The sequence below is a fragment of the Squalius cephalus genome (genome assembly GCF_949319135.1).
Source record: "Squalius cephalus genome assembly, chromosome: 19".
NCBI classification, from domain to species: domain Eukaryota; kingdom Metazoa; phylum Chordata; class Actinopteri; order Cypriniformes; family Leuciscidae; genus Squalius; species Squalius cephalus.
In genome coordinates, this window is record NC_137140.1 from 34,062,289 (window position 1) to 34,084,407 (window position 22,119).

Consider the following 22,119-nt stretch of genomic DNA (forward strand, 5'->3'; position numbering starts at 1 on the left):
CTCCGACGCGCTCGTCACCATTCAGGATCCCGGGAACCTGCGCAGCTACATCGAGAACACGAGCACCAGGAAAGCAGTGAGTGCGCACCTTACCTTTACCTGAGGTAGCATGGACATGCCGGACGATGGAACTGCCGATGAACACAGCGTCGCGTTCCGTCTCGTGAAGAGGGGAGAAGCGGTTCCGGGTGTAGATCTCGAAGACCGGGAGGGGCGGAGAGGTCCTTGCTCTGGTCCTGGCTCGCGTCTTCCGCTGTGGAATCACCCAGGGTCCATGGTGTTGTGTCGGTGCCGGAGTGAATGAAACCAGGGATGATCGCGTCCTGGGTTCTCGGGTCCTGTGCAGAGAAACACACGGAGTAGACAAGGTCGGAGTCAAAAGGTTACTAACCACTGACTTGTGAGCATCGGCGTGTGATGTTTCAAGCGCTGATCGCCGATCTCTCAGCACGGCTTTCCTCTCTAGTAGTTCAGTGATCTGCTTTTCTACGGACTCAATCTCCAACTGCAACGAGTGCAGCTCAAACGTGTCCTCACCTGCACTCAAAGGTAACGTTAGGCACACATCCGATATATTCGCCATTATAGCAGATGTGCTATAATGCCGAATTATAGCTTTAAGTGATAATAGGCGAGGCCATGCGTGCAATGCTAGCGGGTTAAGGCTAGTAGCGGAAGTTCGGCAAGTTGGATATAAGTAGCGATATCAAAGCAAACCGATTGTTTTTTATAGAGAATAGTATCGGAAATATGTTCACATGCTGTAAAAATAGAAAATGTTCGCTTGTAAATGAGTGTAAGCAAGAAAATCAAGGATTATGAATCAATTCGACGGAGCTCCAAACACAAACAACACGCTCAGTCGCGACGCATGCGCAGAATAATTGTTTTCTGTCCTGCCAATGTATGCCAATCAAATGTAATGTGATCATTGAGATGCAAGAGTAGTTTGATTTCTAAATTTATTCTCTCAACAGACATTTACATCGACGAGTCTGGCGTTAAAATTTATTTGCTTTAGGTGTACTGTGGAGTGGGTAAAACTGTTTTTAATAGCAGGCTTGAGTCGTTGAGTCGCGCTAGCCTAGCACCGGTGAACTATGCAACTGGAAGGACTGGATGAAAAATGTTGAAAACTGTCTCCACTGATAAATAACACCCAGGCTAACTTGGAAATGAGGTCCAATGTCCAAAATCCTGAACCACCCCTTTAAGATAAATGAAATGTTCACCTGTGTTCCCTGCAGACAAAACCAGAGGACCCATGGATATATAGGGGTCCTTGTTTGTAGCCCTACACAGTCATCCGCTCCACTCTCATACTCATACCCATCTCACAATAAACACCTTCCATCAAGGTAGATGCCCAGTGGCGGCGGTGACCCCCTGCCTTAGGTTGCCCCCTGTTTGGCCAAAGAGGATCTTACCCGTCATTGAGAAATCACCTTGTGTACACTGGTAACCGCTTTTTCCTGCTGTTTTCTTAAACAGAATCAGGTGTTTTCTAGAGCTTAGGAAAGGTGCATTCAAGAGACACCATCCATTAAGTTGCCTAACAGTGTTAAAACATGCAGACAGGTTAATAACAGCAGTATTTAATCACTAAAATCATTAGACATATTCAGAGCAGCAATATATAAGATGAGACAAAAAGGTTACTGGTCATAGAATAAATTAGTCAAATATGTCATCATTCATCATTTAAGATTTGTATTATTATTTTAAAGCCCTCTTTAAAGTCATTCAGTTTTACTTTTAAAAACATTTAACTACAAATGATCCCCTGAATGGCAATCATTTCTTTAACATCTCTCTATGATTTTCGAGAGAGAGAGAGAGAGAGAGAGAGAGAGAGAGAGAGAGAGAGAGAGAGAGAGAGAGAGAGAGACTCTTGGGCATTCAGGACTGGCAACTGCATTTTCATAAACTTGTAAAATAGTTTCAGTCTTCTACTATCTTTTACCTCTAACCCAGCTTAAGACTTTGCCAGAAATTAAAGATCTTTGTTTATATTTGTCTTTTGGCCACACATCAGGGAATTTAGAAATTAAAAATTTCCACTCGGGTTGAGTCTCTGTTATACTGACAATTTCCTTTTTTTTTTTCTTTTTTTTTTCATTTAAAGTTTTTCTCGATTGCTTAAAACACATTTCTTGAAACTATGCCTCGTATTCTCAAAACAGTAAACACAAATCCATAACGTCTCACCCAATTCCCCAAACATCCTATTCAGGATCAAAATTAAGCTCTACACTCAAAACCATTCACTCTTGCTGAAAACCAAACTTTCCCCTCAGACATCACACACAAGCCGTCACAAACACACACACTACAACATAGTCTTACACCCTGGTGCAACAAAATTCAAAACAACATTTCCAGTTATATTGGAAATATATTGTATATTTTAGTTATGTTTACTGCAGATGCAGTTGCTGGTGGAGACTGCACACAAACTGGCAACAAGTGGGCTCCAATCTGTAGCCATCCAAGGGCAAAGGTGGGCGTGGAGGAGCTCCAGTGTGGAGTAACATGATGCGCTGACTGGCACTGGCTTCTGGTAAGATATCAGTCTGCCCTCCTGAACTTTGCCCAAAGCTGACTCGACCAGCGAGACATCAGCACTGATGGACATGGTGGTAATAAGGGGTGCTATGTCAGGTGAAAAGCCTTCATATGCTTCTGTCACTTTCGAAACATGAGGATCAGGCATATCCCCCCGCATCGCCATGTAGAGAGTGCTCCTATGTAGAATTTTATATCACAATTCAAATTAGTATAAATGTACCTATACATATCTGTGTGACAGATAACCACATTTTCATGATTATTTTTTTAATTACAGTATTTCACAAGTGCTAAAACACAAAACCCCATTCTCTGAAACCCAATGCTCAGTGGCCTAAACCCATTTGTCGAATCAGTCACTCTGTAGGCAAAACCTTAAACAAGTTCAGGTAGTTAAGACACTGTTTGCAAATCTCATCCACTCTTTTTGCAAAACTCTAAACACATTTTGCACTGTGTTGCATAATGGTAAATACATGTGGCAAAAGTTAAACACAACTACAACACAGTTGTCATCGTTTACACACAACAACTCAAAATTGTTAACACTTGTTTCTAATGATGTGATCAAATCAGTTGTCTAGAATTTAAGCCAGTTCAGAGTACACAGGTGGCCCAGGTACGTTGAATGTTGATTCCAACAATGGATGGAAACAATGTGAGAGGCAGAGGAGGAAGAGTTCGTGTAAGAGGTGGTGGACGAGGAGGAAGAGTACAAGGACAACGAAGAGCAAGACCAAGAATAGTAATTTCAGATCAAATTCGGGCAACTGTGATAGACCATGTTCTTGTTCATGGAATGACAATGAGGGAAGCAGGACAAAGAGTACAACCCAATTTGAGCAGATTCTCTGTGGCCACCATAATCAGGACATTCAGAGAAGAGAACAGGTAAATGTATTGTTTTTCTAATTTGTGCGACTGAAAGTTTACTGTACAATACAGTACATCAGTTTGTCAGGGGACTGGGGAAAAAAGAAAAAAAAAGATTTACAATACATTTTACATATGCATGTGATGTCCATTACTATTGTTACTGTATGTATACATTTGTAAGAGCATTTTCCCTTTTGTAGAATTGCAAGACTACCAAATGAGGGTGGAAGGACTCCTTTGTTCTCCCATTAGCAAGAGGTTCTCATTGACTTTGATTTTGCAATTGCACAATATTTTGTGCAATACACTTTTCATTTAGAGTTGTCTTTGTTCTTTGGGCTTACTTTATTTTTATACTGAAAATACACACATTTAATACTGTATTACTTGCAGTATGCACTATATTTGCTGTACTGAGTTGTGAATTATTTACTTTTATTTATGGCAAAATTATTTTCTATATGCAATAAACATTTTTTTATCTGTAACCACATGCCCTGGACGCTGTGTTCTCAATTTTTTGATGTAGTGTCTAATGAATGCTGATGAGTGTTTATACATATTGACTGGCTGTGTTTATGTTTTGAAAGCATTGTTTGATTTTGAGCACAGATCAAATGGTTTTGAGGCAAGTGTTTGATTTTGCCAAAAGAGTCAGGGGTTTTGTGAATGTAGTTTAAAGACTGGGTTTTGTGTTTAAAGTTTTGAGAATATGGGTGAAGTTTTCAAGAAATGTGTCTTAGCAATTGTTAAATACTGTAACAAGACATAACTTACCTGATCCCATTGGCAACTGTCCTTTGTTTGGGCTTGGCAGACAGCACAACCATATCACTGACCCGGCCTGGTTTTACACCCATCAATCAATGATAAAAGTAAAAAGAAATGGCATTTCAGAGGTGGTTAAATGTAACATGTGGAAAATGTTGTCTTTTATGCACAGACAAACTACACCCTGCATATGTGGCTACTGATAATAATAATGCTCTGAAAATTACCATAGTCCTTGGCTTGTGCCAGCTGGGGTCACAGCAAGGAGGCGGAGCTGAGAGTAGGTCGCCGTCTGAAAAAGGAGTGCCTTGCCAGCAGAACATGAGCACACCGTCTCATACAGATGCACTGAGGAGGAGTCTTCGAGGACAATCTAGGAAGAAAACAGAAGAAAAAGTTACTACTCACGCATAACAAACCTTAATCCTAGCAAGTGCAGTATAATGTGATGTGAACTATATCCTACTCTCAAGTTGTGAGGTCTCTTCTTTTTCTTCAGGGACCTGTGGAACATATCTCGCACAGTGCCTGACACTTTGTTTGACACTGAGTTAGGGATAACATCACATTGATTATCATTTAAGTGACGCATCAAGACCGTTTAGGAATAATTACAAGGTACAATCACGTAGATAGATAGATAGAGATAGAGAGTCTTTATTGTCCCATAGGGATAATCGTTTCCACACATCCTTTTTTTCCTTTTTCCATAGCACAGAAATATCACATATAAGAAACACATATAACGTGTAATACATATAACATATTCAAAAACATATACAAACATACAGCTCATTAAGACACCCACAAAAAATTGTCAGATATAAAAACTACAAGGCAACTGAGGTTGGTGGTAGTAGTAGTGGTGATGGTGGTGGTTGTTGTGGTGGGGGGGTCGGTGGCAATATTACAGTTTGTTCAGCGTTGTGATGGCAGTGGGGACAAAACTTTTTTTAAAATAAGCTTTGGTCCAGGTTAGTGTTCTGTATCTGCGACCGGATGGGAGTAGTATGAAAAATTTGTTCAGGGGGTGGTCTGTATCAGCTACTATTGTGCGTGCTAGGCGTGTGAAAGTGATATGGCAAGTTTGCTCCAACATGGTGTTAGGCACTTACAGCTAAGCACGGGCAAAATGGCTTTTTAATGTAGACAAGAGGTAGTTTTTTGTTTTTTTTTGTTTTTACAGAATAGCCCCGTTTACATGACAGCTTTTCACTTTTAACCCAATGGGGTCCGATCAAACATCCATTTCTTAACCCGATTGATAGAGGTAGTGTGTCTATGTACACATCTATTTGATACGATATTCCAATCAAGCGGGAAATTAGTTACGTTGGGATCTTGTGAACGGATTGACTTTCAATCGGACTAAAAAGAGGTGTAAATGTAAACGAAAGTGACAGGGTAAAACTATCTACTATAATCATGTGAGATATGGCCAACCCTAGAGGAAAACCTGTAATTCCCATAGATGATTTAGTTTGGTCAAATAGTATATGATCAAATTAACAACTATTTTTATACAAACGATTTACAGTTTTTGCCCGTTGCTTGAACACATTTTGCAAAATTTCGCTCATTGTGCCAAAACTCTACACACAAGTAAACATGACACAACACTGGGAAATATACCATTCACATCTGTGTCACATTGAAACTCTACTATCAAAACCTAAACTCTGCTATCAAATCCTAACATTCATTTGCCAAAATTTAACTCTGATGACAAAATGACACATACTTGCATCATATGCATACACTTTCAGATCAGGGGGAATACACTAGTCTACTTTATATAAAACACGGCAGTCTTTGATTTTCACTGTTTATTCAGAAGGCATATTTTCAGGAGGCACATTTTCAAACAACCAAAAATTGTGCAAAAAAAAAAAAAAATTGTCCACAATTGCCCTTTGGCCAATTACATTACGACCCCGTCGTCTTGTTTTGCTCAGGTCGAATTCAGCTTTATCAATGAAAATGAATTCATGAGGCTGTGCAGCTCCATCCATGGCCAAGATTCTCTGTAACAAAAAAAAAAAAAACATATTACTGTACTACAGTACACATACAGAACCCTCACCCCATCACACAGGTACCCATGTAGCTCTCCGAATGGACCTATGTGGTACTGATATGGTACAGTACATATTCAGCTGCTACTGGATTTCACCAATACTGTATTGTAAATGTAAAGGACAGTTACACTTACCCGTACATATTCAGCTCGAAGTCCTTTGACCCTGACACTGTTCCTCTCAAATGGGAACCTGTAGAGCTGCTTCATGGTGATGTTGTGTTTTCCCAAGATGCGTCTGATGGTGGTGATGCTCACATGGTTTATGTTGTTGAACACTTGCCTGTCTGCAAGTATTTTCTGTCGTAGCTGGTGGAGACGGATGGCATTGTCTGCCCTCACTAGGTCCACAACGGCAAGTTCCTGCTGTTGTGTGAACAGGCGTTGGCGTCCTCCCCCAGAAGGTCTTCTAGTCATTCTAGAGAAATACAACCACAAATTGTCATCGGTTTGCTTCTTTTTCTTACAGTACTTTACTGTATACTGTATCATCCACTGTACTGAAACATCTCAATATAAGTAATCATGGTATGTTTCACAAAAACTACCACTTTGGCTGCAAAAGGAGCATTAGCACCCTGCAATACCCTGTTGTTTTACATGATGTGGTAATGTGATATACTGTAGTACAGTGCTGTAAATACCATCTGAGTAGAGTAGAAGGTAGAGAGGTGAAGACAAACCTGTTTTCTAGTCAGAATGTTCTTACAGATGCCACTGTGAAGCGGCTTAGATGTGGGTGGACTCTCTGCCCAGCCTCATAGTCAGGCCATGGTTGATGACATGGTCCACCAAAGTTGCTCTTATATCATCAGAAATAGGGGTCCGTGCATGGCCTCTTCGACCTTGACCTTGTCCTCTTCGTCCTCCTCATCCTCCTCGTCCTCCTCGTCCTCTTCCTCTTGCTCTCTCTCCATCCATGCTTGCAAAGTTCTTGAAATGGCTAAACTGAGGGCTTTTTGTAGCTGGCTGATTGGTGTTCAGTTTTGCAAGTAAGTGTCTTCATGTGTGTATTTGAGTGGTTGCAATTACCCGATGTGTTTTGTATTTTGGATACATGTGTTTTCCAAATGGCACCCTGAGATTTCATTTTTGAACTAAGTGTCTTATGTATGAAATAGAGTGTAGTATGCAGGACCAAGTGTGTTGCATAAAGGAGCAAGTGTGTTGCAGAATTGCAACTAGAGTGCAAAGCAGCGCTTTTGTTTAAGGTATGGGTACATGTGTTTGAGGTATGGTAACAAAAGCTTCAAGTTGTGTTACTTTAGTCTAAGCATGGGTCTATAGTGTTCAAGCAACGGGCAAAAACTGTATTAACAGATTTTCAGCATGCATACAGAAAAAGTCACTCCACTGCCACTGCACTGACTCACATGTCTGATGATTGGCTTAGAGAGACTGAAAAGAGAAATATTATTGGTGCTGTATTTTTAGATTTTTCTGCTGCCTTTGACATCATAGATCACAAACTGTTATTAACAAAATTATCTTGTTATGGTTTTGAGCAGTCAGCAATCACATGGATGTACAGTTATCTGTCAAACAGAACACAGACAGTGTTTTTTAATGGCAGTCTCTCAGGTATCAGAAATATCATATGTGGAGTACCCCAAAGCAGTTGTCTGGGTCCATTATTATTTAATATTTTTACTAATGATTTACCGTACATTTTACATAAGGCCAATATTGTCATGTACGCTGACGATTCAACTATATATACATCAGCAAGTACACAAATGGAACTAGAAACTGTTTTAAATATAGAATTACAATATGTAGTAGATTGGATCAAATTAAATAAACTGGCACTAAACACAGTAAAAACTAACTGCATGATTCTAGGTTCAAATTATAACATTAATCAAAATCCTGTAATTAATATTAAAATTAATAACGTAACTATTAAACAGGTGCATGAGACCAAACTGCTGGGTGTAACAGTTGACTCTAGATTATCATGGAAAAAACATATTAATAATATTATTGCAAAAATGGGAAGAGGTATATCTATTATGAGAAGACATGCAAATTTTTTAACTTCAAATATTATGAATTATGCGATGAAAGCACTAATATTGACATACCTCGACTATTGCCCAGCAGTTTGGTCAAATGCCACTGGTGAATATATGAATAAATTACAACTTATACAGAATAGAGCTGCTCGTGTAGCACTTAGGTGCAGCTATAGGAGAAATATTATATTAAAGGGGTGATGAACTGAGAAATCAAATTTTCCTTGAGCTTTTGACATATAAGAGATCATCAAACTATAATAATATCCTGTAAGTTTCAGAACTGAAAACTACCTTGTTAGTCCAATAAAAGCTTTTATAGACATCAGGCTCAGCAAACGACTCGTTTTTCAAAGTGGGGAACTATGACGTCAAAGAGGATAAAACACCGCCTCCACAAAAGAAGATCAACGCCTACTTCAACACGGCCTGTTTAGCCCCGCCCACCGATTCGCACAAACATGCTAAATAACATAGGACGACATCATGATTGCTAAACCGGATCGAGCTACTTCCAAGCAATAAACATGCTGTTTACTAAATATTGTGCAGCGCCTGTTTGTGGAAGAAGACAGTCTGCATAAGCTTCCTTCGGATTCCAGCATGGTTAAACTTTATTAAATCAGTCAATCACAATTTCCCGACGGATCTGCCAGCAACATGTAAGTAACCATGTGTATTCTAATGCCTGATCTGCGATCAGTGATTTCTGATGTGTAATTATTCAAGTTCAGATATCTTTCTCTTAAAATCGTTCAATACTGTTTATGCATCAGTGACTAAACGATCAACTTCACATAATTTCTCGTAGTAGCCTATTATGAAAATAATCTTTTTTAAACTGTTATTAAATTATATATAGAAAGCGATCAAAGAACGATCCCTTTCCATTCGGAAGCTGTCAATCAAACAGCACAGCGCGAGCCGCGAGAGCTTATCTGGACCAGATCTGGACACTTGCCAAACTCGTGATGAAATAATGACACTGTTACACTACACAACGAAGCTCTTACTGTGTACTCACATCGTGTTTGCATTGTGATTTGGTGCAAGCATTTGTGAGAGTGCAAAAATTGCGTTGCAATGATAAGATCTTTATTCACGCGATCAACAGACTGTCTGTCATCTGCTCAGTGCTCATCATGCTGCAACCTTTCATGTGATGGAATAGATTTAAATATAATGCTTGAAACGATACTTTTCACGATTTGTTAATCTCGATAGCTGTAATAGTAAAAACGTAGTAAAAGTTTTCGAGAGAGTTCCTGTAATACTAGCTATTTCACATGCAAGCATGTCAGCCAATCACAGCAGTGGGCGTTTGCACTGCAGTCTCACAGCAGACACGCCCCTTAAAACGGAGCGTTCAAATCTGAGGCTGAAATCAGGCTTGGAAAAATGGCTTTTATTTATAAATTATGACAATTTTTGATGTAAAAATCATACTAACATTATAAAGGCACCCCAGGCAACATTATAAAATAATAAAACAATCCAGTTCATGACCCCTTTAATGCACAAAGATTTTAACTGGTTGTTGGTCGAAGATAGACTGTTGTATTCACTGTTAATTCTCATAAGAAACATTTCCATCTCAAAATTGCCTTCTGTTTTGTTCAAGCATCTTTCTTTCAGTGTAGACAATCATCAGTACAGTACCAGACATGCAACTAAAGGCAACTTCACCTTACCCATAGCAAGAACAAATGCCATAAAAAACACTGTTATGTTCAGAGGTATGAAGGAATGGAATAAACTGCCAAAGCATATCATACTTACTAACAATGTCAATAAATTAAAATTATATGTAAAACTGCATCTATCAAAATAATATATCTGACTGTTGATATTTATTTATATATGTGTGTAAATTAGGGTGACCACCCGTCCCGCGTAGCGCGTGCGCGCACAGCGTTTGGAGCCCAATTCATGCGTCCCGCAAATTGAGACCGTGTCACGCATAATCTATGCTTGCTCAAAAAAAAAGTTGGTCGCTCTATATCCTCGAGTCCCAGGCAGCCAAACGAACATTACTTGACAGTTCAGCACGCTATTGTTGCCACACCCACCCCTCAGTTGAACTGCTGACTAGGTTGTTGTCAACTTTTTCGTTGTTGTCATGACAGCGCACGCACACGCATACCAGACACACTGGGAGGGAACTTTTAGATGCGCGCTTTCCAATTCGAAAAATGGAGACTGAGAGGCACCGCCATCATCAATTAAAAAGAGAAGGTGTGGGTACAAGAAAAACTGGGAAAATGAATATTTGTGGCTGAAAGGTGTTGAGGGGGATACCGAGAGGGCTTTGCAAAACGTCCTTCTCAATCGGACATGGAGGGGAATACGATGTCAATCGTATTTTTTTTTTTAAATACTTTTTTTTTAACTGTTCCTGTGGTGTTGAGCAACTACAATTCCTGTTAATCCTATAATTTTCTATTATAATTTATTTAAAGTGAATAAATTGTTAATGAAAAATAAATAAAATTAAATAGTAAATTGTAAGTGGAAGTGCATCTGTCAATTAACTGAATGTTCAAAATCTTTATTTAGAAAAAAATACACATTGGTTGGCCTATTCATGAGCATACATCAGCAATTACACATGTTTAGGGGAATAGGGCATTATTAATATACCATGTAAGGTGGTATGTGCTAGAAATGGTAAACCACTATCGGTGAGTCTGCCCGTGGGGTGGGGGCACCGCCGCGCCAGGTAGTGTCCCACATTGTCCCTCAGAAACATACCACTTGTCCCCCCTTGGGCTTATTAGCAGGTGGTCACCCTAGTGTAAATATGTGTGTACATGCACTAGGGCTTGCATAGACTAGTCGAGTAATCGATAGATCGACTACTTCAACCACTAGTCGACGCTGTCGGAAACAATCGACTACTCGAGCGTCCATTAACCATAAATTAATTAAAAATGGCGAACGTCACCAACAGACACTGTATGTCAGATGTGTGGAAGTATTTCATCAAGGATGACAAAAATATTGTAACTGGCCAAGTCTGCAAGAGGCCGTTCACATATTGCGTCTAAAAACGTGTGGAAAGCGCGCGCGGCCATGCCGCTGTCTCCTACAAGCGCTTGCGCTCCCATGGCGTCTGTCGTCGCTATGCAACCAAACTGCGTTCTTCATGATGACGACGAAGAAGTTCTCATTCAGCAAAGGATTAATTGATTTCTAGCCCTTGCATTAGCTTTACTACTAGATATATTTCTGGAGATGAGAAGGAAAAACTCGCCTGGAAAAACTAGCGCACCATGTTGCTTTCATTATGAGCGCGCTCACCGCGCGCCTACATTTGAAATAACGACCTTGAGCGCGGAAAAGACGCGATATGTGAACGGCCCCTAGAAGCAGACGTCTGAAATGAAAGGCAAGAACGGCTATTTATTTGGCTTTAGACTGTTACATGAAAATTTAAAAATGAAATGTCATAATTATAATGTTTTGAGAGTTTACTTATGTAATTGTTGCATTAGGCTATGAATTAATAAATGTTTATTGATAAGATCTAGCCTAGCTATTTCATGTCTTTTCATTTACAGTAGCATGAACGACGAGTAGTCGAGTAATTCGAGTATTGTTTTGATAAGAAATCGACTAGCAGAAATCAGTAGTCGTGCAACCCCTAACATGCACATGTGTAGGTATATTTATAGGTGTATGTGTATGAATGTGTTTTTATATGTGTGTATATTTCATGCCCGTATGAGGGTACATATGTATGTTGATATGTGTATGTGTATATGTATGTGTATATGTATGTGTATTTACTTTTTCCATTTATTTGTTGTATTTTTAATGACTTTTTTCTTTTTGTTTATGTACATATTTTTCAGGACCCCAGGAACAATAGCTGCAGCATGGCTGTAGCTAATGGGGATCCTTTCAATAAAAACTAAATAAAACTAGTTAGCTGAGGTAACTTAACATCAAGCTACTGCTAGCCCGCCCTTGTTCTAGTCAGCGGTAGTCTACCAACTCTGCTGTCACCGTGAAGATAATATGACACAGTAAAAAAAAAAAAGTACCTTCATAGTTGTCGATGAATTGTGAAATGTACATTTTGAACCCCTTCTCTCTCTTACTCCTGGGAGCAGATGAAAAGGAGTTAGTAATCTGGTGCAAGTCACTGATGGTAAATTTAGATCTTGCTGGCTTCTCGTATAAAACAACGCCATTGTCAGGAATGAGGCGAGCGGATGTGGGACGGCTTACCGGAATCAAACCGGATGTCGGCAACATTCTATTAATGCAATTAGTGAATAGTTTTACACTTAAACAGAGTACCCGCCTTCAAGGAAGTTTACGCTTATCAATGGAGAGTAGCCAGACTCTCTGTACAAATGAAATGTACGAGAGTCTGGTAGGACCAGGCTAGGCTTTCGCTGCCCTGTGACGTAATAAGGCTGCTCTTTTTAGATCTTGTCATTTTCTGGCCATGGTTTCAATAAAAGCATTTTTTGTAATAACAAGGAAGTTTTGAGTTTTGAAACTTGGGCTACAGGGTATTTTTTATAGTATTATAAACTCTCAACTGTCAAAAGATCAAGGAAAATTTGAATTCTCAGTTCATGACCCCTTTAATCAGGAGATTCTGTACTCTTTCAGAAGTTGTGTTATAGCGCCCCCTACCGTACATCAGTAAAAACACGGAAAGCTGTAAATTTCAGTCAGTGGTGGGAAAAGAGTTAATAATATAATCTACCTAGTAGTCTGCTTCATAACTGCAGTTGACTTGTTTAATTTTTAGTATATTGTATTTCTGTCAACAGATCCTCTTAAATATTACACAATGCACCTTTTAAGGCACTGTGGAATTAAATATTAAATAAGCAAGCTTATTGCATTGAATATAGTCCGGCATGCATGGCCTATACTAAATCAGAATGCCTGACTATATGCAATGCAATAAGCTTGCATATTAAATATTTATTTCCACAGTGCCTTTAAAGGTGCATTGTGTAATATTTAGGATCTGTTGACAGAAATATAATATCATATACATTTCTATGTTTTCAGTGGTGTAGGCTATTAATACCATAATGAACCGTTATGTTTTTATTACCTTAGAATGAGCCATTTCTATCTACATACACATATAAGGGTCTCCTTATATTGAAATAGCCATTTTGCGCTGATATTGGCCAGTAGCCCTTAACAGACAAACTACTTCAGAGCGCGTTTCGTTACTATGTTGTTCTTCGTGCAAAGAAGCTAGCTAAAGTCAGCGAATAAAACACTGACACAATGATGAACGATAACATATTGTTTTACTGAATAATTAAGTAAACATAATTTCTTAATCTTTGTAAAGAAACATCATTGCTTAACTGGCTACTCTCTGCTGTCTCAGACGACGACATCACTTCCTGTCTCCACCGTAACTTCTGTTAGTTTCAATTCGCAACATCACCACAGTGCACCTTTAAGTGAAGTACAGGTTAAGTAAATGCTATGTAGACCTAATATAGTGCATTTAGGAAAAAAAATCCTATATAAAGTAATTTTTTTGGTAAGTTGTTTGAATTTGTAATAAAACTGACCGAATTTGTAAGCCGAGACTTTGTGTCCTATCAAAAGCACAAGTCCTATTTTTTTTCCGTTTTGTGTTTATTTACTGTTCTAACTTAATTTTAAGTATGCAGGCTACATGTATTTTCCTATATTTTAAGAAAAACACACACAGAGATATGATCATGTTAATACATTTTTTTAAATATTAGACGTTTAAATCCATGTCCTTAGAAGCAGTCTAAGGTCAGGACACCCTTCAGAAAAACAAGGCGGCCTAATACGATCATGAAATTACACAAGGACCAGACAGTTTCACATAATCACAGTCTGGATGAGGATTTCAAAACAAATATTTTATTTAGGAAGGAAGCATTTTTTCCCCTCATAATACAGTTATTAGCTTAAAGCATTTATCGCAGTAAATATATAGAGTATTTAAAATATATTTTAAGTATTTTAAGTACAATTGAAAATAAAGAAAGAAGCAATCAAATTAATTCTTATTTTACCATACTAGACAGAGAAAGTTATCATCATAAACTTAAGGGTCCTCATTATTATTAGGTGCAAATACAAGTCAAAGCAGAACAATTTATAAGTTCAGTGTCAATTGTTCCTAATCCAATGTACAGTGTACAAATCAGATATGACAAACAAAATTTTTATAAATGTATAATCAAAGAATTCAAAGGTAATTGTATGTCTAAACATACAACAAAGTGTAGGCACTAAGGAGTGAAACCATCAAAATGATCAAGGAACCACAGAGGCCTGGTGCCATGGACACTTGCACTTTTTCTGGGATCGGTATGTCTGAAGGGGGACAAGAAATGGTTCAGTGCATGGTAAAGTTGCAAAAAAATAAATAAATATGGATTAAATCTTACAGAAATTTGACATAAGTAAAAAAAAGAAAATTAAGCATTAAGGTTATTAAATTTAATGTTTACCCGAGCTCCGTTCAGACCAAACCAGAGGACCCAGGGATATGGAAGCACTGTCATGGAAGTCGAGAGACCTGCTCTCTCTCCGCTGGAGTCCAGAAGAACAGTTCTAAAGATTAAAAATGGATGTGATGAGATTTTTACAGTCTTCAACAGTGTCTTACTGCATACGCACAGATTACTTCACTCTAGATGGCGATATAATGCCAAAAACAGATTTTCAGTCTTCTGAAGGAACCAGAACAATCTGACACACGATTAGTGCACACTAAACTCACAGTTGAGCAGCGATTGCTTGACAGAAGGCAAAGGTGAACAGCACAGTGCAGGTAAAGCTTAGTGGAGTTTGCAGTGAAGATAAACATCCTGAAGGAGAAACGGCTGGATGTCGAGACGCCGTTCTGCAGCAGATCCACTGTGTTGTCATTTGGATTGGGACACCTGAGAATATCAATAATGACAAATTCTTTCTTTTGGAGACAGTCAATACAGAGTGATCTCCTGTAAATCATCACATATTTGCATTCCATGTTCAAAAATTTAATATTTTACTTTAGTTCTGAAAAACTGAAAGACGTGTAACGTAATGTAATCCTAGAGGTGATATGATTATTATTTATTCAGTAAAAATGTTACATTGAGTTAAGTATAAGCTTAAAGGAGAACTCCGGTCAATTTTAACATTGAGCTCATTTTTTTTGTACATTTGGAGTGCTGTCAATACAGAGAACAACGACAAAAATCGGTGTTGCCTACACCGAGTTATTCTATTTTTAAAATTTGCACCCTGTTGACTTCAATGGGGCAAGTACTAAACCTGCTTTTAGCCTCTTAACATCCTTGATGTGTCATTACCTGTGTTTACATCCTGTTTTTCGGGTGAAGTCCAAAGTAGTCGATTGCCGAGTTCACGCGCGTGATCATAGGTAACTAAACCTATGCGCGTGAACTCGGCAATCGACTACTTTGGACTTCACCCGAAAAACAGGATGTAAACACAGGTATTTGCGCTGGCTTAAATAACATAATTTTTATACATTTCTTTCACATCTACTGCAGTCAGATTCACCCGTGTTCACTCAGAAGGAATCACTCACATTTTCTGTGCACTTGTAATGACACATCAAGGATGTTAAGAGGCTAAAAGCAGGTTTAGTACTTGCCCCATTGAAGTCAACAGGGTGCAAATTTTTAAAATATAATAACTCGGTGTAGGCAACACCGATTTTTGTCGTTGTTCTCTGTATTGACAGCACTCCAAATGTACAAAAAAATGAGCTCAATGTTAAAATTGACCGGAGTTCTCCTTTAAAAGAATTTTTAAAAATCCCTGCTTTACTCTGAAAGGATGAGATCCCAGCGGAGGCTGTAATCAGGATCATTCACAGGTGTAGCCCAACACGTGTCCATCACCAGGGCAAACTGGCGGCTGTCGACCCCCTCAACACGAACTTCCACATGCATCTCCTGGTCGAGCTCTGCATCCACACGACCAGTGAAGGGCCGGGTAAACTCATCATCCTGATATGGAATCATCCGGACCTGATATCTGCCTTCACCAGCGGGAAGAGTCTTGTGCACAATGCTGTTGAAATAATGGATAGATCTGTGTTAAAACTATTATGTTTATGGATACAATTATGTTTAAAATAGATATTCTTGGTTTCGAGAATATAACCATATATTTACTTTTTAAATACATTTATTTTTCTGCTAAAAGGATAAGTTCACCTAAAAAGATTTGGAATATAGTTCAGGAGTTATATGGACCTTTTTTTTCTTTTGTTTTACCTTTCTTAAGCTTGAAATTCCCCATGGGGATTAACTGCATTGAAAGATATGACCAGAAAAATGTGTGTGTTCTTTGGAGCAAATATTAACAAACAAAATGTCTGTTTTTGGTGAACTACTCCTTTTTAAAAAAATAGTGCTGTTTCACTCCCACCTCTCCAGTGGGTTGATTTCCACATTCATGGAAAGTGTTTGTGATTGAGGATAAACACAGCTGAAAGAAAGCTTCAGGATTTTCTCTCTGCTGATGATGAGATCTTCTGACCTCGGTGTCCCCAGAATAAAGTTATCATAGATGAAGTGGGTGCCGTTAGCCTGTGGACAACAAAGAAAACTTATGGAATTTAGTCTAAACTGAATTCAAAGTATATATATATATATATATATATATATATATATATATATAAAGCTAAAAGGTTTCATCATTCAAGTAAAATTATGATGGGTTACGTATTAATGGTGGAGAAGTTCCAGTTTCTTTGTGGCATGGTGTTGTGTATCCTTCCCCTCTGAATCTCTTTTAGACTTTAAGAAGTCTTTAGGGAGGTTTGTTTGGGACCTTCCTTTGGTTGTTACAGATTGATCATACAGTATCCATCCTTACAGACCTCCCTACAGACTTCTCAAAGTCTCATAGAGAACTATTCTGGTTATATCAGGCACTACAAATATTTAGATTGTGTATTGAATAGATTATACATAGTTAAACCTACCACAAGATTTGTACCACAGATGTGTTCATCATCATCAAAATGGAATTCCACTCTGCCATTCCGGACCGTTCCTTTGCAGCTGGGATCATTGAGGTGTAAGACATCAGCTGGAAAACCAGCCTCAAAGAGCTGACAGCGAGACACAGATATGGAGCCAGAGCTGCTTTCACAGGTTTCTGAGAACTCTGAGTTAAAAAAAAAAAAAAAGGCAAAAGATTGTCAGAATTATATTAAAAAAAAAAAAAGGTAACAAATGACTGATTTTTTTTTTTTTTTTTTTTTTTTTTTTTTTTAATGATACAAACCAAAAGAGTCAGGTTGTGGTCTGGGTTGGTCATCGTTACATAAACAGCCATAAACACCATTTTTCTTCCCACACCATTCATTCTCAGAGCAGTTGAGTTTAGAACAGCGATCTCTCACATCTAAGAAAAGCACAGATAGATGAAGGACAACACAAAGACACTGAGTCATGTTAACAGAATCAGAGTTTAACATTCTGGTCCCCTGAACGATTATTGCTCTGTATTCCTCAAGGTATTTTTCTCTAGCGAATTAAATGGGTCATTTTATTTTTAATCATTTTCCCATTGAGCTCCAAAAAGATAGTGATAGTCAGGGTTTTTCACATTAATTTTCTATCCACCTGGCCATAAGAATTATATTGCTGGGGGGTTGTTACTTTACCTTTAAGATTTCCATATAAATGTCCTCAAAGTTCTCCACATGTGAAATATGTAGCAACGAATACTTTTAACCCAATCTAAGTCTGCCTAATTGCCTCTTTCTCTAAAGGTTAGCTCTTAGTTTAGTTCAGCTGCCTACATTTTTAGTAACACTGGTGACAAAATAATCTGTGCTGAATGTGATTTTGACTTACCGCACCGCAGAATCGAGCGCCATTCTGGGATCTGTGTCTCCAAGATGGCACAAGCTGTCTCATAGGCCTCAACAGCTGAACATAGCATGCCATTTGCACGTGTGTAGAGACACAGATCATACACACAAGAGTAGAAGTAAGGTGCCGGGTCAACATGAAGATGGCAGTTCTGGAAGGGGCCAGTGGTGTTGGTGATGATACTACAGAGATCAGAATACCTCTGCCTGGATGGACACTCATCAACATTACCGGTCTGGTCTCTGGCACCACAGCTGAAAAATACAAGGAAACTTCAGGTCAGTTGCCTATACTATTTCATCATTTGGATAAAGAAAGGGTTTACAGGTGAACAACAAACATAATTTCCTATTCATAAAAATTTTAAACTAAAGCAGTGCTTCTCAACTTGTTATGAAGCAAGACCTTTCAGTAGAGGCATTACATTGGACATTGAGTGGTGACTCAACAAAATACTAAAAGCAAACAAAAGTAAATAAGTTTAACCTTAAACATATTGAACATTAGCATGAAATCAACATTTGGAAGGCAATCTCTCTCTCTCTCTCTATTTCGGTTTCTCCCACTCAAGGGTTGGCAGAGTGGAGTCATCCACAGAGTTATTCGGCACAGCTTTTACACCGGATACATAACCCTTTAAAAGTCCTTAACTGATGTAACCCTGAGCAGCACTGAGACTGCAGTAGCTTGTGTAACCTTAGTGGTTGGGACACTCAGACTTTATTGGAAATATAGTGCATCCAATTGACCTAAGCTGCATGCCATTGGAAACCCACCCTGACACAAGGAAAGCATGCAAAACCCAGCCGGAACATGATAAACCATGATAAGCCAGTCAATAATAAACCATTTAATGCATTTATGCAGTGTTTCATTCTGTCACTCCATTTACTTTTCTGCATTTGCCAGACTCTTTTATACAAAGTGAGTGTGTTGCTTTCAATACATTTTATCAGTTCATGTATTCTCTGGGAATCAAACCCATGGTCTTGCCTTGACAATGCCTAGCCATTTTCCCTGTCCACCACTCTATCAAAACAAACCTGAGACACATTTTTGTCACAAATGTAAAGTCTTGCGGTTCTTACCCTGGAATGCTGGTGTCTGATTTCCAGCTGTGACCAAAGGAAATGTCATCAGAAGCGAGTTCTCCACTGGGGAGCACTTTGTCATCCGCAGGATTACCATTGAAATTTCCACACATTCCACATAGAGATCCAGAGAATCTTTCACTCACTCTGACTAGAAGGCTGCTATGTCCATCAAAATGGACAATAAATTCATTGAATGCATTTAGAATCACAAATCCCTGCTCCTCATGTACCTCTACAAGATCATTGATTTGATAGGCTGGTGTGTCAATAGCATTTCCATCAACCTGGAGGAGAATCAGAAAATTTCATCATAAGAAAACGAGAGAAATTGAGAGAAAATTTACTTTGAAGTGTATACCAAATTTATATAATTCGAAGTGCAACTTACTTTAACTCTCCTGTTCTGCCCAATACTGATGTTCATATGCTGTCCATGCTGAGACAACCAAACATCCACTGCAGACACAAATGACACCACCATGTTCCCCCGGTGCCTGTTGGTGGCCACTACACGGAACTGCAGATCACTGTCTGTAACATTACCACAGGTCTGGGCAATCTCATACGAACAAGTGCCCTGGTAGGATTAACACAATACACAGTCTCCATTATTACTTTCACTTCCAATACAGAAATTAGTCATGGCATACATTCATTAATCAAAGAATCTTCATGTATTTATGAAATACGTTAGCAGTCAAACTTGTTAACATATTTTAAACTTGACTGTTTACTCAGCTGTCCCCCATTAGTCGGATTCAAAACAACAGTTAAGGTAAGGTGCATAAAAAACAAAACAAAAAAAAAACAGCAGACTTTATGTTATGGTCTAGTTCTGTTTTGTTTTGTTTTGACCAGTCATGGTAATGTTATTGTGTACTTGCCTTGTTGGTTTTCTCCAGTGTATTCCCCTGGATTATTAAAAAGAATTGTGGAATTCATTCTGATTCGTGCATGTTTATCTACACATAACAGTTTGCCAGTTTATACCTGAAAGTGGGCCACAGCCCCATCAAAGGTGATGTAGTGGGGGTCGCCCCAGACTGTGCATGTGGACATTGGACTGAAGCAGTCACGACGTCCATTTCTGACCGCACACTCCATGGCCGCTGGGCAGAAAGATGCAGTGCAGCGTAGATCATTTGGAGCAAAACACTGACAGCGCTGGGAGCATGTTGAATCCCAGAACTGTTCACCAATCTACAAAATCAACAATGACAACAAACTTTATATTTCTATATCATAACATCAGTCAGTATTTTTACATATATATATATAAAAAATCATGATATAGCCATGTAGTTTTTAGGAGTAACATGTATTATGATTATACAATCTTTGTACCACAGCATCACCACAATGGTTTTAAGTGTTTAAGATGATTTATGGAACCATAATACACTATGGCTGTGCCTCCCCTTATCCAAAGCTCTATATAATAAGGCTCAACATGTAAACGTTATATTTGAATCCTCACATGATAGTAGAATCCATCATACAAGCAGCCACATTGTTCCACTGGTACACAGAGTCCTCCACTCCTCACAAATCCCTCATCACAGAAACAACCTTCTGAGCATGTGTGTTCACAACTAGCATCGATGCTGCTGGCGCACGTGTGGCCACAGTCTGTTCCACACTCCTCATAATGACTGTTTGGGATGTTTGATGAGCAGTCCATGACTGGCAATGTAACAAAAAATTTATTTTTATGAAACATAAATGCAATTAATATACAGTATATGCACAATATTAAATATTTGAGATTAAATTAAAACATATTTTTTTCATTAATTCATTTAGCAGACGCTTTAATCCAAAGCAAATGAGAACAATAGAAGCAGTTAAACTAACAATAGTACAATACATTAAAATGTAGTTTAAGGGGCCGTTCACATATAGCGTCTTTTGTGCACTCATATTCGTTATTTCAAATGTATGAATTTTCTCCATGTTTTTTTTTTTTTTTTTTGAAGAATGGAGTGCACCCAAACACTACAGGTTTTTTTCTCTTCTCTGTAAATAAATCTTGTAGCAGAGCTACAGCGTTTTTCAGTGGTGGAAATCCATTACTAAACTTCCTGGTCGTTGTGGAGAGCACAGTTCATGGTTTCATAGCAACGACAGACACCACGGGAGCACAAGCGCTTTGGAAAGGAGGAGAAAACGGTGCAACCACGCTTTCCACGGTTTTTTAGACGCGATATGTGAACGGCCCCTAATTGCACTGGTCTTTTTACACACTGTATCTCAGCCACATCTCCAGTCACTTACCACACAATGCAAGTTCTCTCCAGGGGTAGACCATGGCATTTACAGACTGACAAGCACTCACATAGGATTGGACAGAGCGACACAAAACTTCATTACTGTTCCCAGAGATGCACACATCAAACACACAGTTATCAAAATAGGCCTGTGGATCTACAGATCCATGGCAGAAGCTAAAGGGGCCCTGATTGTCTCTGATGATCCCACACAAGGCTTGAGTTGTGCTCTCATCTTGGCACAAAGGACAATGGTCCCCACAGCCTTGATTGCATGACATGTCATCTTCAACAATCCATTCTGCCCCAAACTGGTCTGCTGAAGGTGCCAGAGCACCTGAAGGAGTGAGGAAGTCATCCTCCGGATGGCCATTAAAGTTACCACAGATGCCACACATTATTCCACTGTAGTCTGCTGGCACAACAATGTTTACCACCCAGGAACCACCATAAATGACACTGAAACCAAAGTCAGTGGAAACATAGACAAACTGTCCTGTGGAGTAGACGGACACTCGTCCAGAGTCAAGATAAACAGGGAGGTTTCTGATCTCTTCATCAACCTAATTGAAG

At 38.9% G+C, this 22,119-nt stretch overlaps 1 protein-coding gene across 1 annotated transcript; it reads right to left on the minus strand.

Moving 5' to 3' along the window:
* Window positions 1–14,172: 14,172 nt before the first annotated feature.
* Window positions 14,173–20,960, minus strand: LOC307146693 (alpha-tectorin-like; the record flags this gene model as incomplete). Its single annotated transcript, XM_079850903.1, has 12 exons — window positions 14,173–14,652; window positions 14,790–14,892; window positions 15,062–15,224; window positions 16,123–16,368; window positions 16,729–16,889; window positions 17,288–17,472; window positions 17,593–17,712; window positions 18,168–18,439; window positions 19,274–19,563; window positions 19,668–19,856; window positions 20,270–20,479; window positions 20,757–20,960. The coding sequence occupies 12 exons, from the start codon at window positions 20,958–20,960 to the stop codon at window positions 14,543–14,545; spliced, it is 2,253 nt and encodes a 750-aa protein (XP_079707029.1). The 3' UTR covers window positions 14,173–14,542.
* Window positions 20,961–22,119: the final 1,159 nt, after the last annotated feature.